This window comes from Martes martes (genome assembly GCF_963455335.1).
Source record: "Martes martes genome assembly, chromosome: 5".
NCBI lineage: Eukaryota > Metazoa > Chordata > Mammalia > Carnivora > Mustelidae > Martes > Martes martes.
In genome coordinates, this window is record NC_137892.1 from 77931633 (window position 1) to 77951521 (window position 19889).

Below are 19889 nucleotides of genomic sequence, written 5' to 3' on the forward strand. Positions count from 1 at the left end.
TCATATTCTGCATTTTTTTTTTTCCTGAAACAAGTTTTATTTGCCCCGTCAGGTTTGTGTTTTAAACATCTGCAGTTTGGCTCGTTCTGGATTAAGGCTGGGCTGTTGCCCTATTTAGGGCATGCTTATTTTTCTTTTGATTTGTAAAAGATGCCGAGGGACAGTTTGCCAGTTTTAATGTTGTGAGCACCACTGATAACACTTTCTTGAGAAAACATTAACCACCATAGGTTACAGAAATGTTTTTACGAGGTGAGATTTTTCCCAGTTGCAAACCTCTCCAAAGAGGGACTGGCTTCCATTTTCCTTTGTATTCCCAAGCACCTAGCACAGATTTACACCCACGGTTGGCCCTAGTCATGAGACAAGAGCTTCTTTATAAATGTGTCTCTTCCGCCACACTCCCAGTTTCATATAATACTATGAATTGACTGTCAGAGAAAGTGTTTCCCCTGGCCAGCTGCTGAGGAAAGTATTTTACCAAAAATATCTCATTTGATCTGTTTTTAATGTTGATCACTTAAAGAATCACCTTCTCCTTAATTGTATTAAATTTTTTCATCAACAAGACCTCAAGCCATTGTCTATAAATTCTATAAATATTTTACATCCCTTTTATAAATATTTTATATCCCTTCTCTTCCTACTTCCCTGACACTTTTGAAAAATGTAAAACCGAGTCCAGTTTCTTATAAGACTGAAGTTTCATCTTTTGTTCAATCAGTTCTAAGTCTGTTTGGGCATGATTGTCTTCACTATTACTTATTGGCATGCATATAGCATAGCATTTGGCGTATAGTAGATGCCTAATATGTATTTATGAGTGGATAGGAGGGAAGGAGGGAGAAAGGAAGGGAAGAAAGAGTGACCTGTTGAATAAAATTTCGTATGGAAACTACTTTACTATAGGCCATATCTTTAAGGATTTTGTGATTTAGTTAAGCTCACTCTTAGAAATATCAAGAAAAATACTCTCTGCCCCAAAATATTTCATTATACTGCTATGGTTGGTTTTGTTTATTTGATGGCAATTTATTTTGTTTTCAAATGTAAATTCAATCCCTTAATACTTAAGTATAACATATATCAAACTAATACAGGTATAATTTAAGTCAGCATTTGAATCAGAATTTGCTATAAATAATTTTACTTGATATCACCTGACCAATGAAAAACAACCATACCTTCTCCAATTTACTTCTACATTTTAAAGGCAGTGAATTTAATAGAGGAAGTCCCTAATTTAGAAATAACTTATTTTCCAAAATTTGGAGGTAAGGTAAAGTTTCAGTCAAGGCTCATTATTTACCATTTACCAAACTTGGGCAAGTCACTTAACTCTGCTGAACCAATAGAAGTAAAATTAGTGATGGCAGCGGAAGAAAGGGCCAGAATGTGCCCTATTAACTTATTAATGCCCTAATTGTATAAATGTCTATTATAAATTACTCAGGTGGTTTTGAGGGTTAGCTAGAAAATGGCTACATCCTGTTACAAAATAAAAACCAATAACACAAACATACTTTGCTTTCTTTCACGGTTTCTGAAGTACCCAGATTTCTATTTTAGCTCCTAGTGAATGGCTGCCATTGGTTAGACAGACTAAAAAGTGTTTCAGTGTCTCTTGATGTAAACTATACAGAGGGAAAAGGCAGAGCAGTACACAAGGCATTCAAAAACACTGACATTACCACTTTTTCTCAAGCATTGCCGTCCTCTGCCAGGCCTCCTCTCTCTCTGCTTCCGTAACACTCTGGTTATCACAGCTGAGCTCACATGACCCTGTCCTCAGCCTCAGTCCCCAGGCTCTGAAATTAGGAATTTAAAGAACTTTGGGAAGTCAGCTATGGTGGAGACAAGATTTGAGATAGGCAAAACTGACTGGGACACACATCTCCAATGTATATTAGTTTTGTGGTGTCAGCCAAGCTATTTACCCTCTGCAAACCTCAGGGTTCTCATCTATAAAATGGCCACAACAGGGGCACCTGGGTGGCTCAGTCAGCTGAGCATCTGACTCATGTTTTGGCTCAGCTCATGACATTGTAGGTCATGAGATCCGGACCTGCCTGGGGCCCTGCACTCAGCTGGGAGTCTGTTTGGGATACTCCTTCTCCCTTGCTGAACTCTCTCTGTAGAATGAATAAATAACTCTTTAAAAAAATAAAATAAAATTGCAAAAATAATGTCTGTCTGAGAGGGTGGGTTAAGATTAAACATGATTATGTAACTACTGTACATACTGCCTGTTACTTCTGTGAAAATCCAAAACTTCCGCCATGACTTATCTCTCTGGAGAAAGGGACCCACACTCATTCACTCCTCCCTCAGTTATATTCTAGGCCTCTGTTGGCTAAGAGCATAGGTTTTCTCATTAGAAAGACCCCAGTCTTAGTCTCAGATCTACCATTCCTTGGCTGCATGATCAGAGGGGCAAGTTACCTCAATTTTCTAAGCCTCTTTTTCTCTTGTCATAAAACAGAATAAAAATAGACTAAATTCATAGATACAGTATTATGGGGATGGTATAAGGTATGTTACACTCTTATCAAAATAAATACCAAATTAGTCATTGATACCATCTTAGTAAAACAAGGAATTACAAAAGGATACCCTGACCCTGTGGTAACATTTGCTTCACAGACTCCGTCAAAACACGAGGAGTATCAAGGTGAAAAATGGGACCTGGGGATAGCAGGGGTGACAGCAAGTACCCAAGAATGGAAAGTTCATGAATGTTAGCCCCAATAAATGGATATCCAGATTTAGCAAGATATTGAACGCTGTCATGGAAAAAAGTCACAGTGCCAAAGTTGAACACATGAGATTGTTGTTACTTAAAAGAGTCTTGTTATTTGGGGTCTTTTTCTTTCTCCCCAGAGAGTGATTTTATTTCTCAGCCTGGTAATTCCATCACTGCTTTCACTTGTTTGTTAACATAGTTCTAAAAAACTGAAAAGAGGCCATTTCTGTCCTTATTTGGTGTGTGGTCAACAATGAGAGCAGCATGAGTTGGAGTCAGTGTTTCAAATGCTTTTGCAGTTAAATGACCTGTCTGCAGCATCCCTTAAGTTTCAAAAAAATAAATAGAAATGTTTCTATATTTAGGTGAAGCTGAGGATTTTGAACACTTGTGAAAAATTCCATTAGCTAATTTTAGTAGAATTCCTTATCCCCCTCCCCCTTTTTTTTTTACTTCTAGTACATAGAATCAGGAGAAGGGTTTCATTCTGCAAATAAAACATTAAGATTTTGTTAAAGGACTAACTTGTAAAATATAATGGCTTGATATTCTGTCCCTTTACATTTAGGATAAAAAGATTTCAAATAGAAAAAAAAAATACCCATCAAAATTGAAGATTGATACCCCTTTTGCACTGGCAAAATGGTATTGCTACTTTCCATGTTTATGAGGTGACCCATTCTACAGAACAATTTTGAACATTGGAAATGTTTCTAACAGTAAAAAAAAAAAAAAAAAAAAAAAATTCCTAGTTGACCAAAAAGCTTGACATTGTCAGTAGTAGTGCTTAAAACTTTGTGTGGTCTCTTCAAAACACTTTAGTATAAATTACCCTATTCATTCCTCTCCAAATCTCTTTGCAGTAGTTCTTATTTGGATAAGTGAGGCATTGAAAATTTAGCAAAGTCAAGTAACAGTACTCAAGGTCACATAGCAAGTTTATGGCATGACTGTTGCTCTAATACCCTCTATGTAATGCCCTGCATATTTGCCCAATGATGCTTCATCAAAAACCAAACCAAACCAACCAAACAAACAGCAACAAAAACAATAAGAAAACCCTAATCTGAGGATAGGCCTACAATTCACTTGGTCATAACAGTGACAATATTTTTTTTCTGGTTTTATTATTTTATTTATCTGTTGCTACATTTATGGCTTTGTCAGAGGGAATATGTAAGGAAAGAAAAAATAAGTAAGTCCTACCATGGCAAAATGGTTTGCCCCATTTGGGAACACAAAAGAATATAATAAAGGTGATGCATCTTCTTGTCGGAGGCCCTGAGGTTATTGGTTTGTTCATTCATTAAACATTATTGTGTCTTATTTTCCTGGATTAGTTGCTGGGCCCTGGGCATCCAGTGGGGAAGCAAACATGTTCTATATCCTTTAGATGGCTAGGTCTGTCAGGGAAGACTGATGTTGAATAAGTAGTGATTACAAATGTTCTGAGAGTGACAAAGAGGAAATGCAGAGTGCTGTGGAGATGTCCCTTGATCTGGTAAGCAGGGAAGGCTTCTTGGAGGAAGTAGCTTTCAAAATGAAATTCTATAATCCACCCTTTCACTTACTAGTCAATATCTAAGGAGAGGTGTTTTGTATTTACATTCTGCATGCATGAATACAATATTGGAAAAGAAAAAGGTTTTCTGACTTTTAAAAATTTTATGCACCAAAAAATTGGACAATCTGACAATTATTCACCCCAGAATATTTTACACACATTAAAAACATCATGTTTACTTCTTTATTTCAGGTGATTGGCATATATTAATTCAAAATTTTTTAAAGAATTTGACTCTATAATATTTCCTGTCGACTACTTAAAAAAATCTCTTCGGACTTTATCGGTCATCTAATAGATGCTTAATAAACATAAAATATATTTCCCTTCCTGTTAGTTTTTTTCTCCTTGATTTCTTTCCTTCAGCCCCCATTTACCCAAGTATTTAGAACAAACTCAATGCTTTTTTGGTTAGAAATGGTTTGACTTAATTATCTTCTGAATTGCTAAAAAGAATCCTAAAATAATGTAGATGGAAACTTTAAATGTATAGTAAAACATTTGGATTCAAAATCCAGTTTTATTTATCTTCTATTCTGATATTTAATCACACCTCTTGTCAGTTGTTTTATTTTATGTCTTAATAATGTTAGCTCTTTAATTACATTTTATTTCTGTTTGGGTCCTCTGACATAAAGTTTGTGTTTGTAGCCACTTAAAACACAGAGCATGTTTTCCTAATGTTCTTAAGACTATGGGTACTATCAATTCTGTTAGCATTCTGTTAGTGTGACAACTTATAAGATAATTGTCCTCCATTTTAGAACACAAAAGAATTGACCTCTAAATCAAGTAGGCACATGTAAGGTTTAGAATGCCTGTTTGAAAGCAGATCAAGAAAAGGCTAGTGTTATTTTGCGACATTTCCATTTGGAGTAATAATCCATAGCTGAGGAGTGCCTGAGTGGCTCAGTCAGTTAAGCATCTGCCTCTTGATTTCATGATCTCGCTATTGTAAGATAGAGCCCTGAGTTGGGCTCCATGCTCAGCAGGGAGTCTGCTAGGGATTTTTCTCTCTCCTTCTCCCTCTGCCCCTCCTCCCCCTCGCTAAAATAAATAAATACATCTTTAAAAATAGTTGATTTTGGTAATACATGAATGTAATAAAAACCACAGTTACGGATACCATATGAATACTAGTTTAGAGAAGTGCGCAAGTCCGGTTGTTAAATTTCCTTTTGGCATGCTCTTTTGCAATTGGTCACCATGAAAATAGAATTCTCACAGTGAAACTCCTGTCAGAGATAGCTGATAAATGTACATAAAATGAGGTTGTTTGCTCCCAAGTTAACTTCTGCCACCTTCGAATCTGTGACCAGCCACGATTTCAAAATACAGCATTATCCTGGACCCTATCTCTGCCTGGTCTGGCTTCCTGAGACAATGTATTTCAACATAATGCAACCCCACTAATGTAACTCTTTGTTTCTCTGAAGTTCAGCTCACCAACCCCCACCTGTCAAAATAGCGGCTTGGAGTAAGCAAATGTCTATGTGGGTTGTGTTTAAAGTTTTCCACTTTTGAATTTGGGACTTCCAATTTGATTCATATTAGCTATCTCCTATAAAGGAAATGCTGAGTTTCTGTGTCAGACACCAAACCCCAAATTTGCCACTTGTAACATCTGGAATCTTGGAACCAAAATCCCAGAAATATTCAAGAGGCAAAGAAGATGCCTTATATAGAGCTGCAGAGCATAAGGTCTACATTATTGGGAGGAGGTGGGCAAGTTGTTGAGCTTTTAGGGATGTTAGGAATTATTGGATAGCGATTTGGTAGAGGCAAAATTTAGATTTCAGAATCTGGTTTTCCTGGAGTTATAAGCTGAGTTCCCAAATTGTAGAAGAAGTTTGTCTCAGGGGGATGGAACTTCTCTGCTTCCAAATCCTGTTTCTACTAATATTCTTATGGGTAAAGGAGTGTTTAACAGTGACATGTTAAAATATTAAAAATATTACCTTATTTCTTTTTCTACCCTTTAATACATGTGCAGTGAAAGTTATAAACAACTGTTTAAAATGTGAATGACAGCAAAGGTTCATCCTAGTAAACACCTTATTTAATTTTAATTTTTTTCCAGTTGTCTAAATTCATGTCTATGAAGTACTAGCCAGTCCTTGCAAAGGATATTGGTATTTATACTTGAAATCAAGCTTAATTTTACTCATGATTAATGTCAGAAATAAGTAGCTTATTTCTGTGATTTTGTTGAGGCCTAGGAACCTACAGGGGGATAATATATAACTGTACGGAAGAAATGAAAAGGAGGCAGTGAGTAATTATTCAAGGAAACAATAACATTAACATTGGAAGATACTTCTTGTATCCATATCCGATTTCACATTAGGAAAAAGGACCACATTTTCCATTTCCCTGGTTATCATTTTACATTTACATTTTTTAAAAGATTTTATTTATTTATTTGAGAGGAAGAGAGCATAAGCAGAAGGACAGAGGGAGACAAGCAGACTCCCCACTGAATGAGGAGCCCAATGCGGGGCTCAATTCTAGGACCCTGAGATCAGGTCCAGAGCCACAGGTAGATGCTCAACTGACTGAGGCACACAGGCACCACTTACATTTACATTTACATTGTTTTTATTCTGTTTAAAGATTTCAGTTGTCCAATGTCAAGAATTAGGGGAGAAAAGAAGGAAGAAATACTTTGGCAGTAATGAAACAGACAACTTTGTGTCTCTTTTGTTGTACATTTCTTTTAGAAAAAGTTGGACATTCCACAATATCTTCATTCTGCATTATAATTATGCCCTGATATTTTATCAGTCAGATATCAGTTAATAGAACATTCTTCTAAAAATGTAAATTGGAATGGGGACAAAGATAGATGTTAGCTCTAGTCTGCGCAGTCCATCTTGCCATGACCAGTATAATTGGGATAACAAAGCAAGTCGTGTTTTTTTTGCTCCCAAAGTCGTATATGTGGACTGCAGCTTTTATTTTCAGGACACACTGAGGCTCTTTCACCTGTAAAATGTAAAATGCCACCAGTGAGGAGAGCTCTGTCCTATGTAGAAAGTGAGAGGAGTTCATATTAACTAGTACCACCCCTCCTGCTCTCGTGCCTGTCTGTTTCCCCCTCTCTCCCTACTGTCTCCCTGGACCTACTCTCAGGGGCTCCTTCTCACTCCCCATTCTCCTGTGCTTTCTAACTTCAGTTTCAGATAAAGCCAGGCTACCAAACACCAAGTTGTTCAGCAGCTTCCTAACTCTGCCAGGAGTGTTTTCATTTTCTCCGAGCTGTCCAATGTGGGAATCAAATAGTATAAAAGAATGAAATGATAATAGTGAGATTTCATCCACCAAGAAGGGCAGACTCGTGTAGGTATAGACACAGGCACTTTCTTGGTCTTTCTCAAAGAATACCTGAAAGGTGGCCTCCGATATTGCTCTTGTGGGATGTGGATCCATGTACAAAAGCAGCAAGGTGGGATTTGTGAAGCATGTGAATACTGATGGTTGATTCAGAGAGAACGTGTTTGTTTATGAACTCTTGGCTCCTCCAAATTTGCTCTTGTTTAGTCAGCTCTCTCCTACTCTACTCACTCTTGGAGCCCATCTGCCAGATAACAAAGAGGTGAAACTATGAAAATGTTTTCTATTGCTTCTTCACAAAGCCGATATGGAGCCTGTCACGCTCTCAAGAACCCCTGGTGTGCCAGATCCTGTTGGGAAAATAAGTGTCCTATTTACTTACTTGAGCTTTCATAAAAAGTACATGAATGTTTTGGACCCCTTGGCTCTGTCAGAGATAGACGGGGTGGTATGGGTCTCCAAATTTGGCACATGTGATGACTATCAGTAAGTTCAACTGTCGGCCCATTTTGTCCAGCTCAGAGCAGGTTAAATTCACTCTCAGGCACTCCAAGCCTCTCTAATCTTATCTGAGAGAAGTGGAGTTCTGTCTTGGTTTACAGTTGAGGTCACCCGTGGGGCATTGTTTGGACAGGGACTGATGGAATTATGCTGCACTGTTAACATTAAATACCACTCCGTGGTGAGGAGTGATGACGGCATTGGGGTCCTTTGACTCCTTGCGTACAACATCTTGAAATATATGCCTCCCTAAAATGTGCCGGACTAATAAAGCATGTGAAGGGCTCTGTTTGGCTTTCATCATTTATTTAATTTGAAAGAAAGTGTTTTAAGGGATTTATCAGGGAGTTAAGAAATGTTTCTAAGGACTAGGAAATGAACAAGGAAAATTGATCTTTGTTGTCAAAGTCATGCATTATAATTCCCTCTCCAAGGTGACGTGCCATCTCCTTGAGGGAAAAGCTGCCAAAAGCTTTGAAAGTGATCTGCCTGTTTTCTTCTCACACCGACTTGCAGGGAGGTGCTGGTATTTCAGGACGATTAAATCCTTGTGGAAGTTTTGCAACTAATGATGTCCATCCCTGTTTCTAAAAGAAGTTGGAATAAGGAAAATTCTATTTGGCATCTAGTTGTGTGAAATATAGTAATCTTTGTTGAATTTCCCCATTGTAGATATGTAATTACTTTTTTTTTTTTTAACAAAGGGCCCTCTGTTAACCTCTTTTTTTTTTTAAACTTTGCACTTGATATAAAGGTTCACCCACATTCAGTCATAATTTTCATTGTGTGTGTGTATGTGTGTTTCGTGCTTTTCAGGAGTGACATGTGACTATGCTGTTTAATCAGGACTATATTTAAAAACAAATTTGTGAGAGTGTGTTGCTCATATTATTAATGAGATAAGGTCTGAGTGAAGCAAGCTCTGTCGCAAAGGGCAAGTGTCATGCAGCAGGAAGTCCTGGTCATCCCTCCCACCCCTGCTTCAGCCAGCCTGCCACCTCCACACAGAGGAAATGCCCTCACTCAGCCACAAGTGCCTCCTGCTCAGCGTGGGGCCCGCAGGCCCCTGGGCCCTGCACCAACTCTGACTTTCTGCGGTTTCCAGCGATCCTGGCACCTTCCTTACAAATGGCTTTTCTTTGGGATCCTCAGGGAGTCACAGTGCCAGGACCATCTCCCAGAGCCAAAACAAGATTGCGTTTCTCAAAGTCCTACAGGTATCACTCTTTACTTTTTGTAGCCGGGAAGAATTTTTTAAATCAGTCTCTGTAGCTTTAGCCCTTCCCTCCTCACCCGACCCTCCGAAATATGCTTTTGCCCTGTGTTGATCTATTTAACTCCTAACATGCGTTGTTAGCCATATACAAAATATGAGTGACCAAGAGATGAACCTTAAAATAGTTGGGGGCATGTGGGAACCTGAGAAGTAGCAGGAAGTTAACTAACTCTAAAAGCTAATTTTGAGTGTTAAATGGTGAACTTAAAAAAAACAGCATTCTATTACTGGCATCTGGAAAATAAGAGTATTAGCATCCCTGATGGAGTTAAAAGAGTCAATAATGGTCGTGCTAACTTTCAGTTAACCCTTTAAATGCTAGGAAAGGTATCTTGCTTGATTCAACAGCCAATCAAGCAATAAAAAGGAAATACTACTATCTTGTTTATAAGGGTTTCCGGCCACATTTACATGGAAAAGTGGTAACTATCTCTGGAATTTAGATGGTAATTTAGTGTTTTAATCTTGTCCAGGAGAATTAGATACCACAAAATCAAAATTGATATTGTGTTAATCGTTTATTTCTGAAGATTTCTGTAGAAATCATATGAAAGATCTTGACTTTATGATCTCAATAAATCGTCAATGACAACTTTGTTTTATGTCCAAGTTAGCTTATTTTAACCAAATAACTAGAAAAAAAGAAAGAAGACAGTGAGGAAAAAAAAATCTTCGATTTCCTTCTCTGCTGAGTATTCTAGCTATTTACAAGGAGAAGATTGATTCTTCACACTTTTGTTTGTTTGCTTCTGATTGGCTAGTCTGTAAGCAGTGAAAGCTATTTCAGGAAAAGCAAATACAGCTGAAACTGTTTGCAAAGTTTTGAGAATATCTTTCTTATTTAGACCAAATGCAACGTATCTGGGGACTACTTGGCCTATATAGAAGTATGCATTAAATTTGGGTTATAATGTCTTCTAATTTACTTGCATAAAAAACACTTGAATTTTGGTTTAAAATAATTCATGAGAGTAAATTCATGGGAGACAGTATGGAAGATAGTGCCCTTGGAACTTATTTGGGAACTGTAAATCAGAGAAAGCAAATTCTATAATTCACTTATAGGAACAATGCATAAGCAGATTTTGACCACAATAAATACAAATTGGCAGCTAAAAGTGTAGGTAACAATTCCATTTATTTCTAGTTCAAAACAAAAGAAATATCATTTATTTTTTACTAATTATATTAATTTATTAGTAATAAATACAGTAAAACAGTAGAAATGATACACCCTACTATGCATTCTACTGAATGCACATCTCATTTTGCATCTCATGCTTCTTATATACTAAGTTGTATGCTCATCAAAGATTTGTAAACATTACAGTGCTTATTTCCAATAGATGGTGACCTCTCGACTCTCCTCATCATTGAGACCTGATAACAAGTCCCAGGATATCATACATGTCTAGCTACTGGATAGTGTGAAAGGACTAGCATGTGGCACTAGTGTTTCAGAAATCTCAAAAAAAATTTCAATTTAAACTCTACTGTGTGATTTGCAGATACATTATGAAACTTGCCTTCATCTGGCAAAGTTATTTCATTGTCCTTCAATCAAATTCTAGTCCTTTCCAAAATACAACAAACACTGAGATGTGTAAGGATGAGTTTTCCATGGATTTAAGTGCCCTTGTTGGTAGTTCTAACAAGCCTTTTTCCTAGCAAGAGGTTAGAGTGACATCCTGAATCACCGTCATGGGCCTATCTCTTTTGGAGCTTGACAGACCTTGTCCCTCATCAGTTTGCTTTTAATTTGTATGTGAACTGCACAGGTAATGAACAGTTTTACATACTGTCTTCACTATTCTTTGGGTCCTCTTTTGTCTCTCCATTTGGACTGTAAATCCTTTGATGCCATAGGCTCCCTTATATGTGACAGGAGTGCCATTAATGCATATTTGATGAGACATCTTGCTATACTGTCTTAGTTGCTATCACTGTTTTATTTTGAAAGTCAACTTGTTGAATAATCAGGACCTATCACAGGCCAAGAGTCCAATGGAAGGTTAGGGAACTAGGAGAGCAGATGGCCACTCTGGTCTCACATTTTCAGAGGGCTGTGTTCAAAAAGATTATGCATTCAATACAGCAGTATACTGACAACAATGAAAAAATATGTTTATCGTACAACTGTAAACTTTTAACAGGCCACACCATCTCAAATGAACCACAAATCAATATATGCATGTATGTGCACCCCCACACACAGGCACACACACACTTAAATTCTATAGTTATCTTGTGAATAGCACATTTTTGTTGCATAGCTTTCCTAGAGTTAAAGGTATTAAACTGATTGATGTAAACATATAAATTTTCCCACAACTTTGCAATTCTATTTTTGCATTTTTTAAATATACGAGATCCTTAAAACATAGCTTAAGCTTACCTTGACCTTTGAGAGGCTTTGGATATAATTTTACTATTGAAACAGCTGAAATAACTGGTCATTAGCCAATAGTTCTTCATTGAATTTCTCCTTTATAAGACTGTTGGTTTAAATAAAATATTTTATATTCTTTAAGTCCTCAAATGTGTCTAGTATAATATAATGGTATAATTTTTTTTTTCCCTGTGGAGATTGAACAGATATGAATGCCTGATATTGGTGGTACGCTTAACTTTAAACTGGAGTAGTTTTCTTTGGCGTTGTTTCTCCTTTCTTGTAACATTCAGGGTTACCGAGTCTGTAACGTTCAGGAAAACCAAGTCTATAATATGTGAAATTCAGTTAAAGAGTCTGCTTTGTTAAAGTAATAGCAAATCATTTGCATTGAATGAGTATTCATCCCTGAGAAATATGATTTTGGACAGTTATTCAACGCTTAAAATAGGTTTGAAAGTGGTTTTTCAGCAGTGACGAATTTTTGTCTTTTGTTGGTAAAATGCGTTATTATAAAAAGCCAAATATGATTAATATATAGCTTATTAAGCCAAATCTGATTTGATTCAGAGAGAGAAACAGAGGATTACATACTTAGGAGGCTTATTTTCCTCTATGGATCTGGAATGAGTGCCAATCCTTATTTAGAGCCACACCTCTCCTATCTTTTAGAGAGAGAAGGGAATGGTGTGTTCATCACTTTAGGTTTGAGGAGATAATGTAAATGAGTGAATTTACATTGGAGTTTTAAATATAGTACCTAAAAAAAAAAATGGAAAGAAAATGCTCTGGGAAGGAAAGAAAGAATGAGGAGTAAGACTTAGCAGGTTGGTGGATTCTGCCAACTCCCCAAGGGAACTACGCTGGGACATTTTGTTTTTCTAAATGTTATTGTTTAAAAGTATAGTAACATTTAAGGAGACTTTAAATAGAAAGCTACTCTTCAAGAGATGGTCTTGTCTTCCAACCAGAACAAATCACAAAATTGTCTGCTTTCTCTCTTCTCAGAAAGGGACCTTAAAAAAAAAAAGAAAAGAAAAGGAAAAAAATGGGGTGACTATGGGGTGGGTGGTATGCAAACAGAAGAGAAAGTCATCCAAGGTACATTTAGGACAGAGATGATTCCACTGGCATCCCACAGGCCAGAAGCAGAAAACAGTTCGTGTTTTCCCATCTCTTATACTAATAGGGGTTGCGGGATATACTAAATAATTGAGTCTCCAAAGCTCTCCAAATCTCTTTTTTGCCAGTAATTTCAACATCAACATCCCTCCCCCAGCATTTTAACAGACCTGCCAAATAGGTGATTAATTAAATTCATGTAAGCATACTTGTACCTGTTGTAGAAGGGCTAACGAGTGAATTTTTTAATGGGAAACAGACCAACCAGTGAAAAGGAGAATTAACAAGCAATCAGATGGAGAAACAAGAAGCACAAGTGATTTTGAGCCATGGAAAGATAAAGCCATACTTACTAAACAAAAAGCCCTCAATGACTTTAAATCATCCCTGTACTCTTAGAAACTTACATTCAGACCTGCGACTTGGATCTGGACATTTGATAACAGCAAATATGAAAAAGAACAAGAGGAGAGTGTGGTTTCAACGACTCTGTTACCACGAAAACCTGAGCAGTAGCACGGTCAGTTGTTGATCTAGTACCCACTAGAAATACAGGTGGAGCCAAGGCCTTAGGATGGGAGGTGGGGGCCACCAACAGATCAGTACGCTGGGTTGTAACTTCCCAGATTTAACATTCATGCCTCCCATGGCATAGCATTTTTTAAAGCTTTTCAGATATAAATGGCATGATGACTTCTGTCTTTAATGCCCCATGACTCATCTCATTTGATTCTATAAGGAGGAGAATGAGACACTTACCACTGAATAGGAGAGAAAGAATGGAAGGTTCAGAGATCAGAGGCCACCAAGACACAGGAAGGCAGTGAAATCTGGAATAATACTAAGTAATAACTGAATAATAAGATCTAATTTCTAATGGGCACTTACTGTGTGCCATGGCATGTTCCTGGTACTGTATACATTATTTCATTTCATCTCACAAAACAACCCGATGAGGTAGATCTAGTGTCGTCTTTATCTTAACAGCTGAGGTTATTTTAACAGCAGAGTTTAAGAAATGTGCCCAAGTGTGATCCCCGGCAGTTTGTCCTCGAGCCTAGACTTCTAATAGTCCCTCTGCTCCCTCCAGTTTCCTTACCATATCTTCCCATGACCACACAAGGAGTTCCATCATGAGAGGTACTATTCTAATAGATTCCTATCCTCCTCAGATCAACTCAGAATCTTTCTCTGGGGAAAGAGGATCTTGTAATTTGATGTAGAACATGGCTTAGTAGTCAATTAAAATATAAATTTACTAAATAATATCTGAACTATCAGCTAACGTAATTGATACTGGTTTAATGCGGTGTTAAACAAGATCCTCAAAATTTAAGTATTTCTTGGGGCGCCTGGGGTGGTTTAGTCAGTTAAGTGGCAGACTTTGATTTCTGCTCAGGTTATGATCTTGGGGCTGTGATTTGAGCCCTTCCTCCAGCTCTGCACTGGGCATGAAGCCTGCCTACGGTTCTCTCTCTCTCTCCCTCTCCCTCTACCCTGCCCTCTGCTCTTTTTCTCTCTTTAAAAAAAAAAAAAAAAAAAAAGGGATTTCTTAATAAGAGAACAAACAGGGGCTCCTGGGTGGCTCAGTCAGTTAAGTGTCTGCCTTCAGCTCAGGTCATGATCCCAGGGTCCTGGGATCGAGTCCTGCATCAGGCTCCCTGCTCAGTGGGGAGCCTGCTTCTCCCTCTCCCTCTGCCTGCTGCTCTGCCTACTTGTGCTCTCTCTCTCTCTAATAAATAAATAAAATCTTTAAAAAAAAGAACAAACAAAAAAAACCAGTCAGTGATTAAAGTGACCTGGCTTCATCCTCTCCCTGGATTTTGCTCCATGGGCTTCCATCTGGCTCATCTCATCTGGCCAGAAACATTGGTCATGTGGTTGTATTTCACTGCCAAAATGTTGCTCCTTGGCCAGCTGTTCAGTGGAGCCTGAAGATTCTCTGAGCAAAAGAGGTCAACTTCATCCTATTTCATGCCACTGGCATTGTTTTGAATATTAAATGGGCCTTCTTAACAATATTCCAAATTGGGAGTAATATTAACATATTTGAAAATGGGGAAATATAGTTACCATAAAGGCAACATAAAAATCATTATAGGAATAGCAGGAAAGTTAACAATCTTAACAAACGTGGGGTAAAGTGGCATGGTATAAGGGGAAGACTTTGTCTTTAGAGCTGAACAGATGAAGTTTGAATCCGTCTTTGCTGCTTTCTTGCCTGGGCAATTTCCCTAGCCTTTATTAGTAGATTCCATGTCTGTAAATGGAAAGTATTAATGCCTACTTCAAAAGGCCATGGCACCCCTCAATGAGAATATGTACAGAAAAGTGGGTTGCCTACCCCCTCTTTATAGCATTTTCCAATGTCCTCTTATCATTTCATCAATTTTGTGATGGATGCTTCTTTTTCAACTGGTTTTATAGGTTGGTCATTATCACTGGGGCCACATTTGGTTACAGAATAGTACAGTCCAGCTCACAGTTTGCATATATACACAGCTGGATCTTTGCAAGGTGCTGTGGACTAATGATTGGGAGCTGGCTGGCTTCTGAGCCACACTGCTGGTGTTCAGATTTCCATACTTGCATTCACACTGGAAAATTATTGAACTTGATTGCCTCAGTTTCCTGATCTGTAAAATGGGATGTTATGAGGATTAAGTCTGTTGACCATATATAATTCCTGGCACATGAAAACACTAAAATAAATGTGAGGTATTATTAATACTAGAATGTAAGCTCCATGTGAGAGTAATTTTTGCCTTCTTTTTTCTAACTCTTTATTTTTAATACCTGTGGGGGTGCGTGACATAGTGTAGGTGGTTGATGAATATGCCTTGAATGAATGAAACTATCAGCAAATCTTTTTAGACCCCTGACAAGAATGGGGACACTGTACTTCCTTCCCCCATGTTCACAGAGCAGCAAGCAAAAGCTGAAGAGACCCAAGAGCTCATCTGCTCAAACCGATCATCTTACACGGCAAAACTTAAAGACCAGGGCACCTGGGTGGCTCAGTCTGTTGAGCGTCAGACTCTTGACTTTGGCTCAGGTCACATTCTCAGAGTTGTGAGATCAAGCCCTGCCTAGGGTTCTGTGCTGGACCTGGAGCCTGCTTGGGATTTTCTCTCCTCTGCCTGTGCCGTGTGACACCCCTGCACGCCCATCCAATCTAAGGAAAAAAAAAAAAAAAAGAAGAAGAAGAAGAAGAAAGAAAAAGAAAAGAGAAAACCCTCAAAACCTAAAGAAAGCCCAGGTCATCAAATTTGATAGTGTCACAGCCAGAGCTCGAAACCACGGCTCTGTGCGCTTATGCACAAAATTTTCCTCCAGTGTCCCACCACCTCACTTCAGTGTAGATCCCATCTAAATCAATGTCTTTGGTAAGGCAGCAAGCACAATGGTTTAGCACATATTTTCTGCAACTAGGGAGGAGTGCAAGAGTCAGAATTGGGCAGCCACCACAAAAAGATGGGTTTCTAAATACTAGAAAGACTCCTTCAAGTAAAACTAAGACACTTTACTTACAAGTCTGAAAATCCCTTCTTACAACAGCTGCAATAGGGTTTGTGTAGGGACCTTTTTGTAAATAAAATTTTTGTGAAAGCACTAGCTGAGATCCCCTAAATTGAAAGAAAGTCCTATCTGGAGCATTCAAAGGGATCTGTGCAATTTGCAAGGCAATGCCAACCAGAAACAGAGATGAAGAGGGAAAATAAGGCTGGAGAGTTCTCTGTACCATCAAGACAGCACACGGAGCAACCACAGACAGAAACACATAAAACTGTGCGATTATAAGAAAGTCCTAATTAAGAGGTGGCTGTGGGCTACCAACCAGCATGGAGCACTGTCAAATGTGGACAGGCAGGAGAGGCAGAAATCAAGGTGGCTGAAAAAGCAAAGACACCCCTCAGTGCTGAGAGCTTGTAATTACGCTTGTGAATAGTTCTGATGACCCACGTGAGAGCCATACCATGCTTCCAAACTATACCGTTTCTCAATATGCAATGGAAGTGAGCCTCCGTGTTTATGTCGTGGCTAATAAAATTTATATTATTGTCATTATGCTGATTTTATGATTTTCAGTAGAAGAATTTTGACTGTAAGTCATGCAACTGGGGAATTCCCAACACATAATTTTAAGGGATAGTACATTCACTGAGTGGTCCTGAGAAGACTTGTTTAGTCTGAGCAGAGCAAATAATGAACACTTTACAAGACAGCAAGAATTTGCTTCTGTGCCCCTTCCTTTGCTGCTTCTCATTGTGGAGGTCCCAGCCCCGATGTATTTTTGCCCTGGCCGGATACCCACCTCCTGCTTTCACTATGCCCCCTCCTAACTTCCATTTTGTTTTTCACTTTCGAACCATAATTGGAGAGCTTTCCTAATTTTCTTTTTTTTTTAACTGTTTTCTTTTTTTTGAAAATTTTTAAAGATTTTATTCATTTTTTTGACAGAGAGGGAGAGACAGCAAGAGAGAGAACACAGGGGGAGTGGGAGAGGGAAAAGCAGACTTCCTGCTGAGCAGGGAGCCAGATGTGGAGCTTGATCCCAGGGCACTGGGATCATGACCTGAGCTGAAGGCAGACGCTTAACGACTGAGCCACTCAGATGCCCCAAATTTTCTTGACAAGAGGCTGAAGAAAGCCTCTGACTTCCTGTAAGGCTGAGTTAAACAAGTATGCAGAGTTATTGTGAATCAGAGCAAAAGAAAATCCCATTGGCAAGGGAGAGGACAATATGGAACTAATAAGTTTGTCGAATTGTATGATTTAATACCTGAAGATAATGTGAATTTGGAAGGGAACAACTCAAATGTTAAAGAGAAAAGATGAATTTGTGAACAGAGTAGATACACCCTACTTTAAATATGTGAAGTCAATCAAATGCAAAAGGTAGACATTTCAAGAGTAACAAGTATGTACGCCCTATTCCGAAAAGAGAGCTTGAGAGTGAACCTGAGAAAAGAAGCTTTGTGGGGGGCTAAAGGAATAAGCTAAGAACTAATGTGACCATGAACAAATCACTCAAATGTAATCAGAATTCATATAAAAGATTAATACATTCATTCAGAAATTATTTTTGAATGCCCCTGATAAGCCTTTTCATTAGTGGGCTGGTGAATGTTAACAGCCAGCTTTCTGTGAACACACACATACACACACACACAGTCACACAAAGCCCATTTGTAGTACTTGCTGATTTTCATGGCAAAAATCTTCCCTGTGGCCCATTTCAAGTTGTAGAGGGCACTAAATGGAGAGTTAGCAAGCAATATAGCACTTACAGATATGTAGGTGTAAATGACCTCTAGAACATACATGATATTACAGTGTAGGCAACTATAAGTGAGGAGTTTTGAATATTTATTAGGTAATTATAATTTAATCATTTAGTTAAATTAATTTTTTAACTACAAGTTTATATAATTTAACTTTCTATAGTTGCTACGTATAACAACAATTTGTCCATACTCCTGAAAATTTAAGAGTCTGCTTTTGTCAGCTGGTATGGACAAGTCCCTCATCCCACCATGCCTCCTGCTTTCCTAGCCACCTAAAACTATTGACCTTATGGTAGGGATAGAATGATGAATAAAATGAATTAGATCTTTGCTCTCATAAAGCTTGCATTGTAGTAGAAGAAGGCAGAAAACAAACCAAGTTAACAACAAAATAAAATAGCATAGGTACTGAGATAAGAGATTCTGCTTGGAAAACTCAAGGAAGCCTTCATAAAGAAAACAGCAGTTTTTTTTTTACTTAGAAGCTGAAGTATATCCATTCCATAAATCCATAAGTACATGGCAGTCCTAGGCAGATGACATAACTCAGAACTGCACCAATTTAATGGAAACATATAAATATTGACTTCATCACTGACTGTTCTTGGGCAAATCAGAGTCCAGTCTCCTCACTGAATTTGCCTTTGTCTCTCCTTTATTATAGACATGTAAGGAGGAGGAGGAAAAAGGGTTGGATATTGTACTTTCTGTTGCATTATTTCGTGTAATCCTCAAAAAGTTTCAAAGGAAGGAACTGTTAAAGTTTAAAAAAATGAAAGTTAAAAATCAATAGCAGTAGCATATCCTATAGTAGTACTTTTTTTTTTTTTGACTTGGTTTATCTGTCCATGTCAGCCCCAAAACATAGATGTCATAAGCTAAGAGTAATGATGTGATGAATTTTTTGTTTTCAAAAGCAACCATACAAATTTAAAATGTTGGATTAGAAGGAAAACTAGTCAGACCAACTTTTCTCTAACACATAAATTTTTAGGGTGGTGCCTATAAATATTATGTTTCTAATGCTTGTTCCTTGATCCCTCTTGGCAATTAACTTGCCTTTAATTGATTTGTAGATTATCCACTTGAAGTTGGTATGGATAAAGGAATGCAATGGCAGAATTTGTTTATATAGGATAATAAAATGGATTGGCTGGGAAGAGAGGTCTAACTCCATAAAGTAGCCTTGGGATTTTTTCTTTCTGCGTAATGGCAGTGTTTAGATAGATGGAAAATGAAAAACAAGCTGAATCTGATTAGTGTTCTCATCTAAAGGGAAGGTTTATGTCCTGTTTAAGAATCGCATTAATTTGATGATGTAAGTACATTCTTTAGTGGAAGAAGGGTCACCATAAGGGAGAGAAACATGACCAAAAAATTCTTTTGCTATTTTGGGGTCATACTTGATAAAAAGTTCTCATTTGTGGGTTCCACGAAGTATCACTGTCCTGATCTCAGATGAACGAAAAGACATATATCTCATATGCTCCTTTACTCACATAATTGTTTTATTTCTGTATCTTACCATTGCCTAGAAAATGCCTAGGTATTTTCCCACCATAACCTTCTCTAGCCATTTGTTACAAAGTTCACAATATCTTAAGCAAATGCAGTTGCCTATTGCCAACAGTGTTGGTGCTGCTGGTGGGTATGTTTTCCTTTAGTCTCCCCTG

At 37.9% G+C, this 19889-nt stretch overlaps 1 protein-coding gene across 3 annotated transcripts in view; it reads left to right on the forward strand.

Annotated features, from left to right (window-relative positions):
- PDE4D (phosphodiesterase 4D) overlaps positions 1–19889 on the forward strand; it is a gene marked incomplete at its 5' end in the record, with an annotated part of 1452651 nt that overhangs the window by 1089327 nt on the left and 343435 nt on the right. The window contains one exon of one of the 3 annotated variants that reach the window (XM_080803361.1): positions 9060–9358. The exons of the other annotated variants lie outside the window; for them this stretch is intronic. Coding sequence (XP_080659487.1) covers positions 9270–9358 — 89 coding nt within the window. Of the gene's footprint in view, positions 1–9059; positions 9359–19889 lie in introns of those variants that run through there. 3 annotated transcript variants of the gene reach the window in all.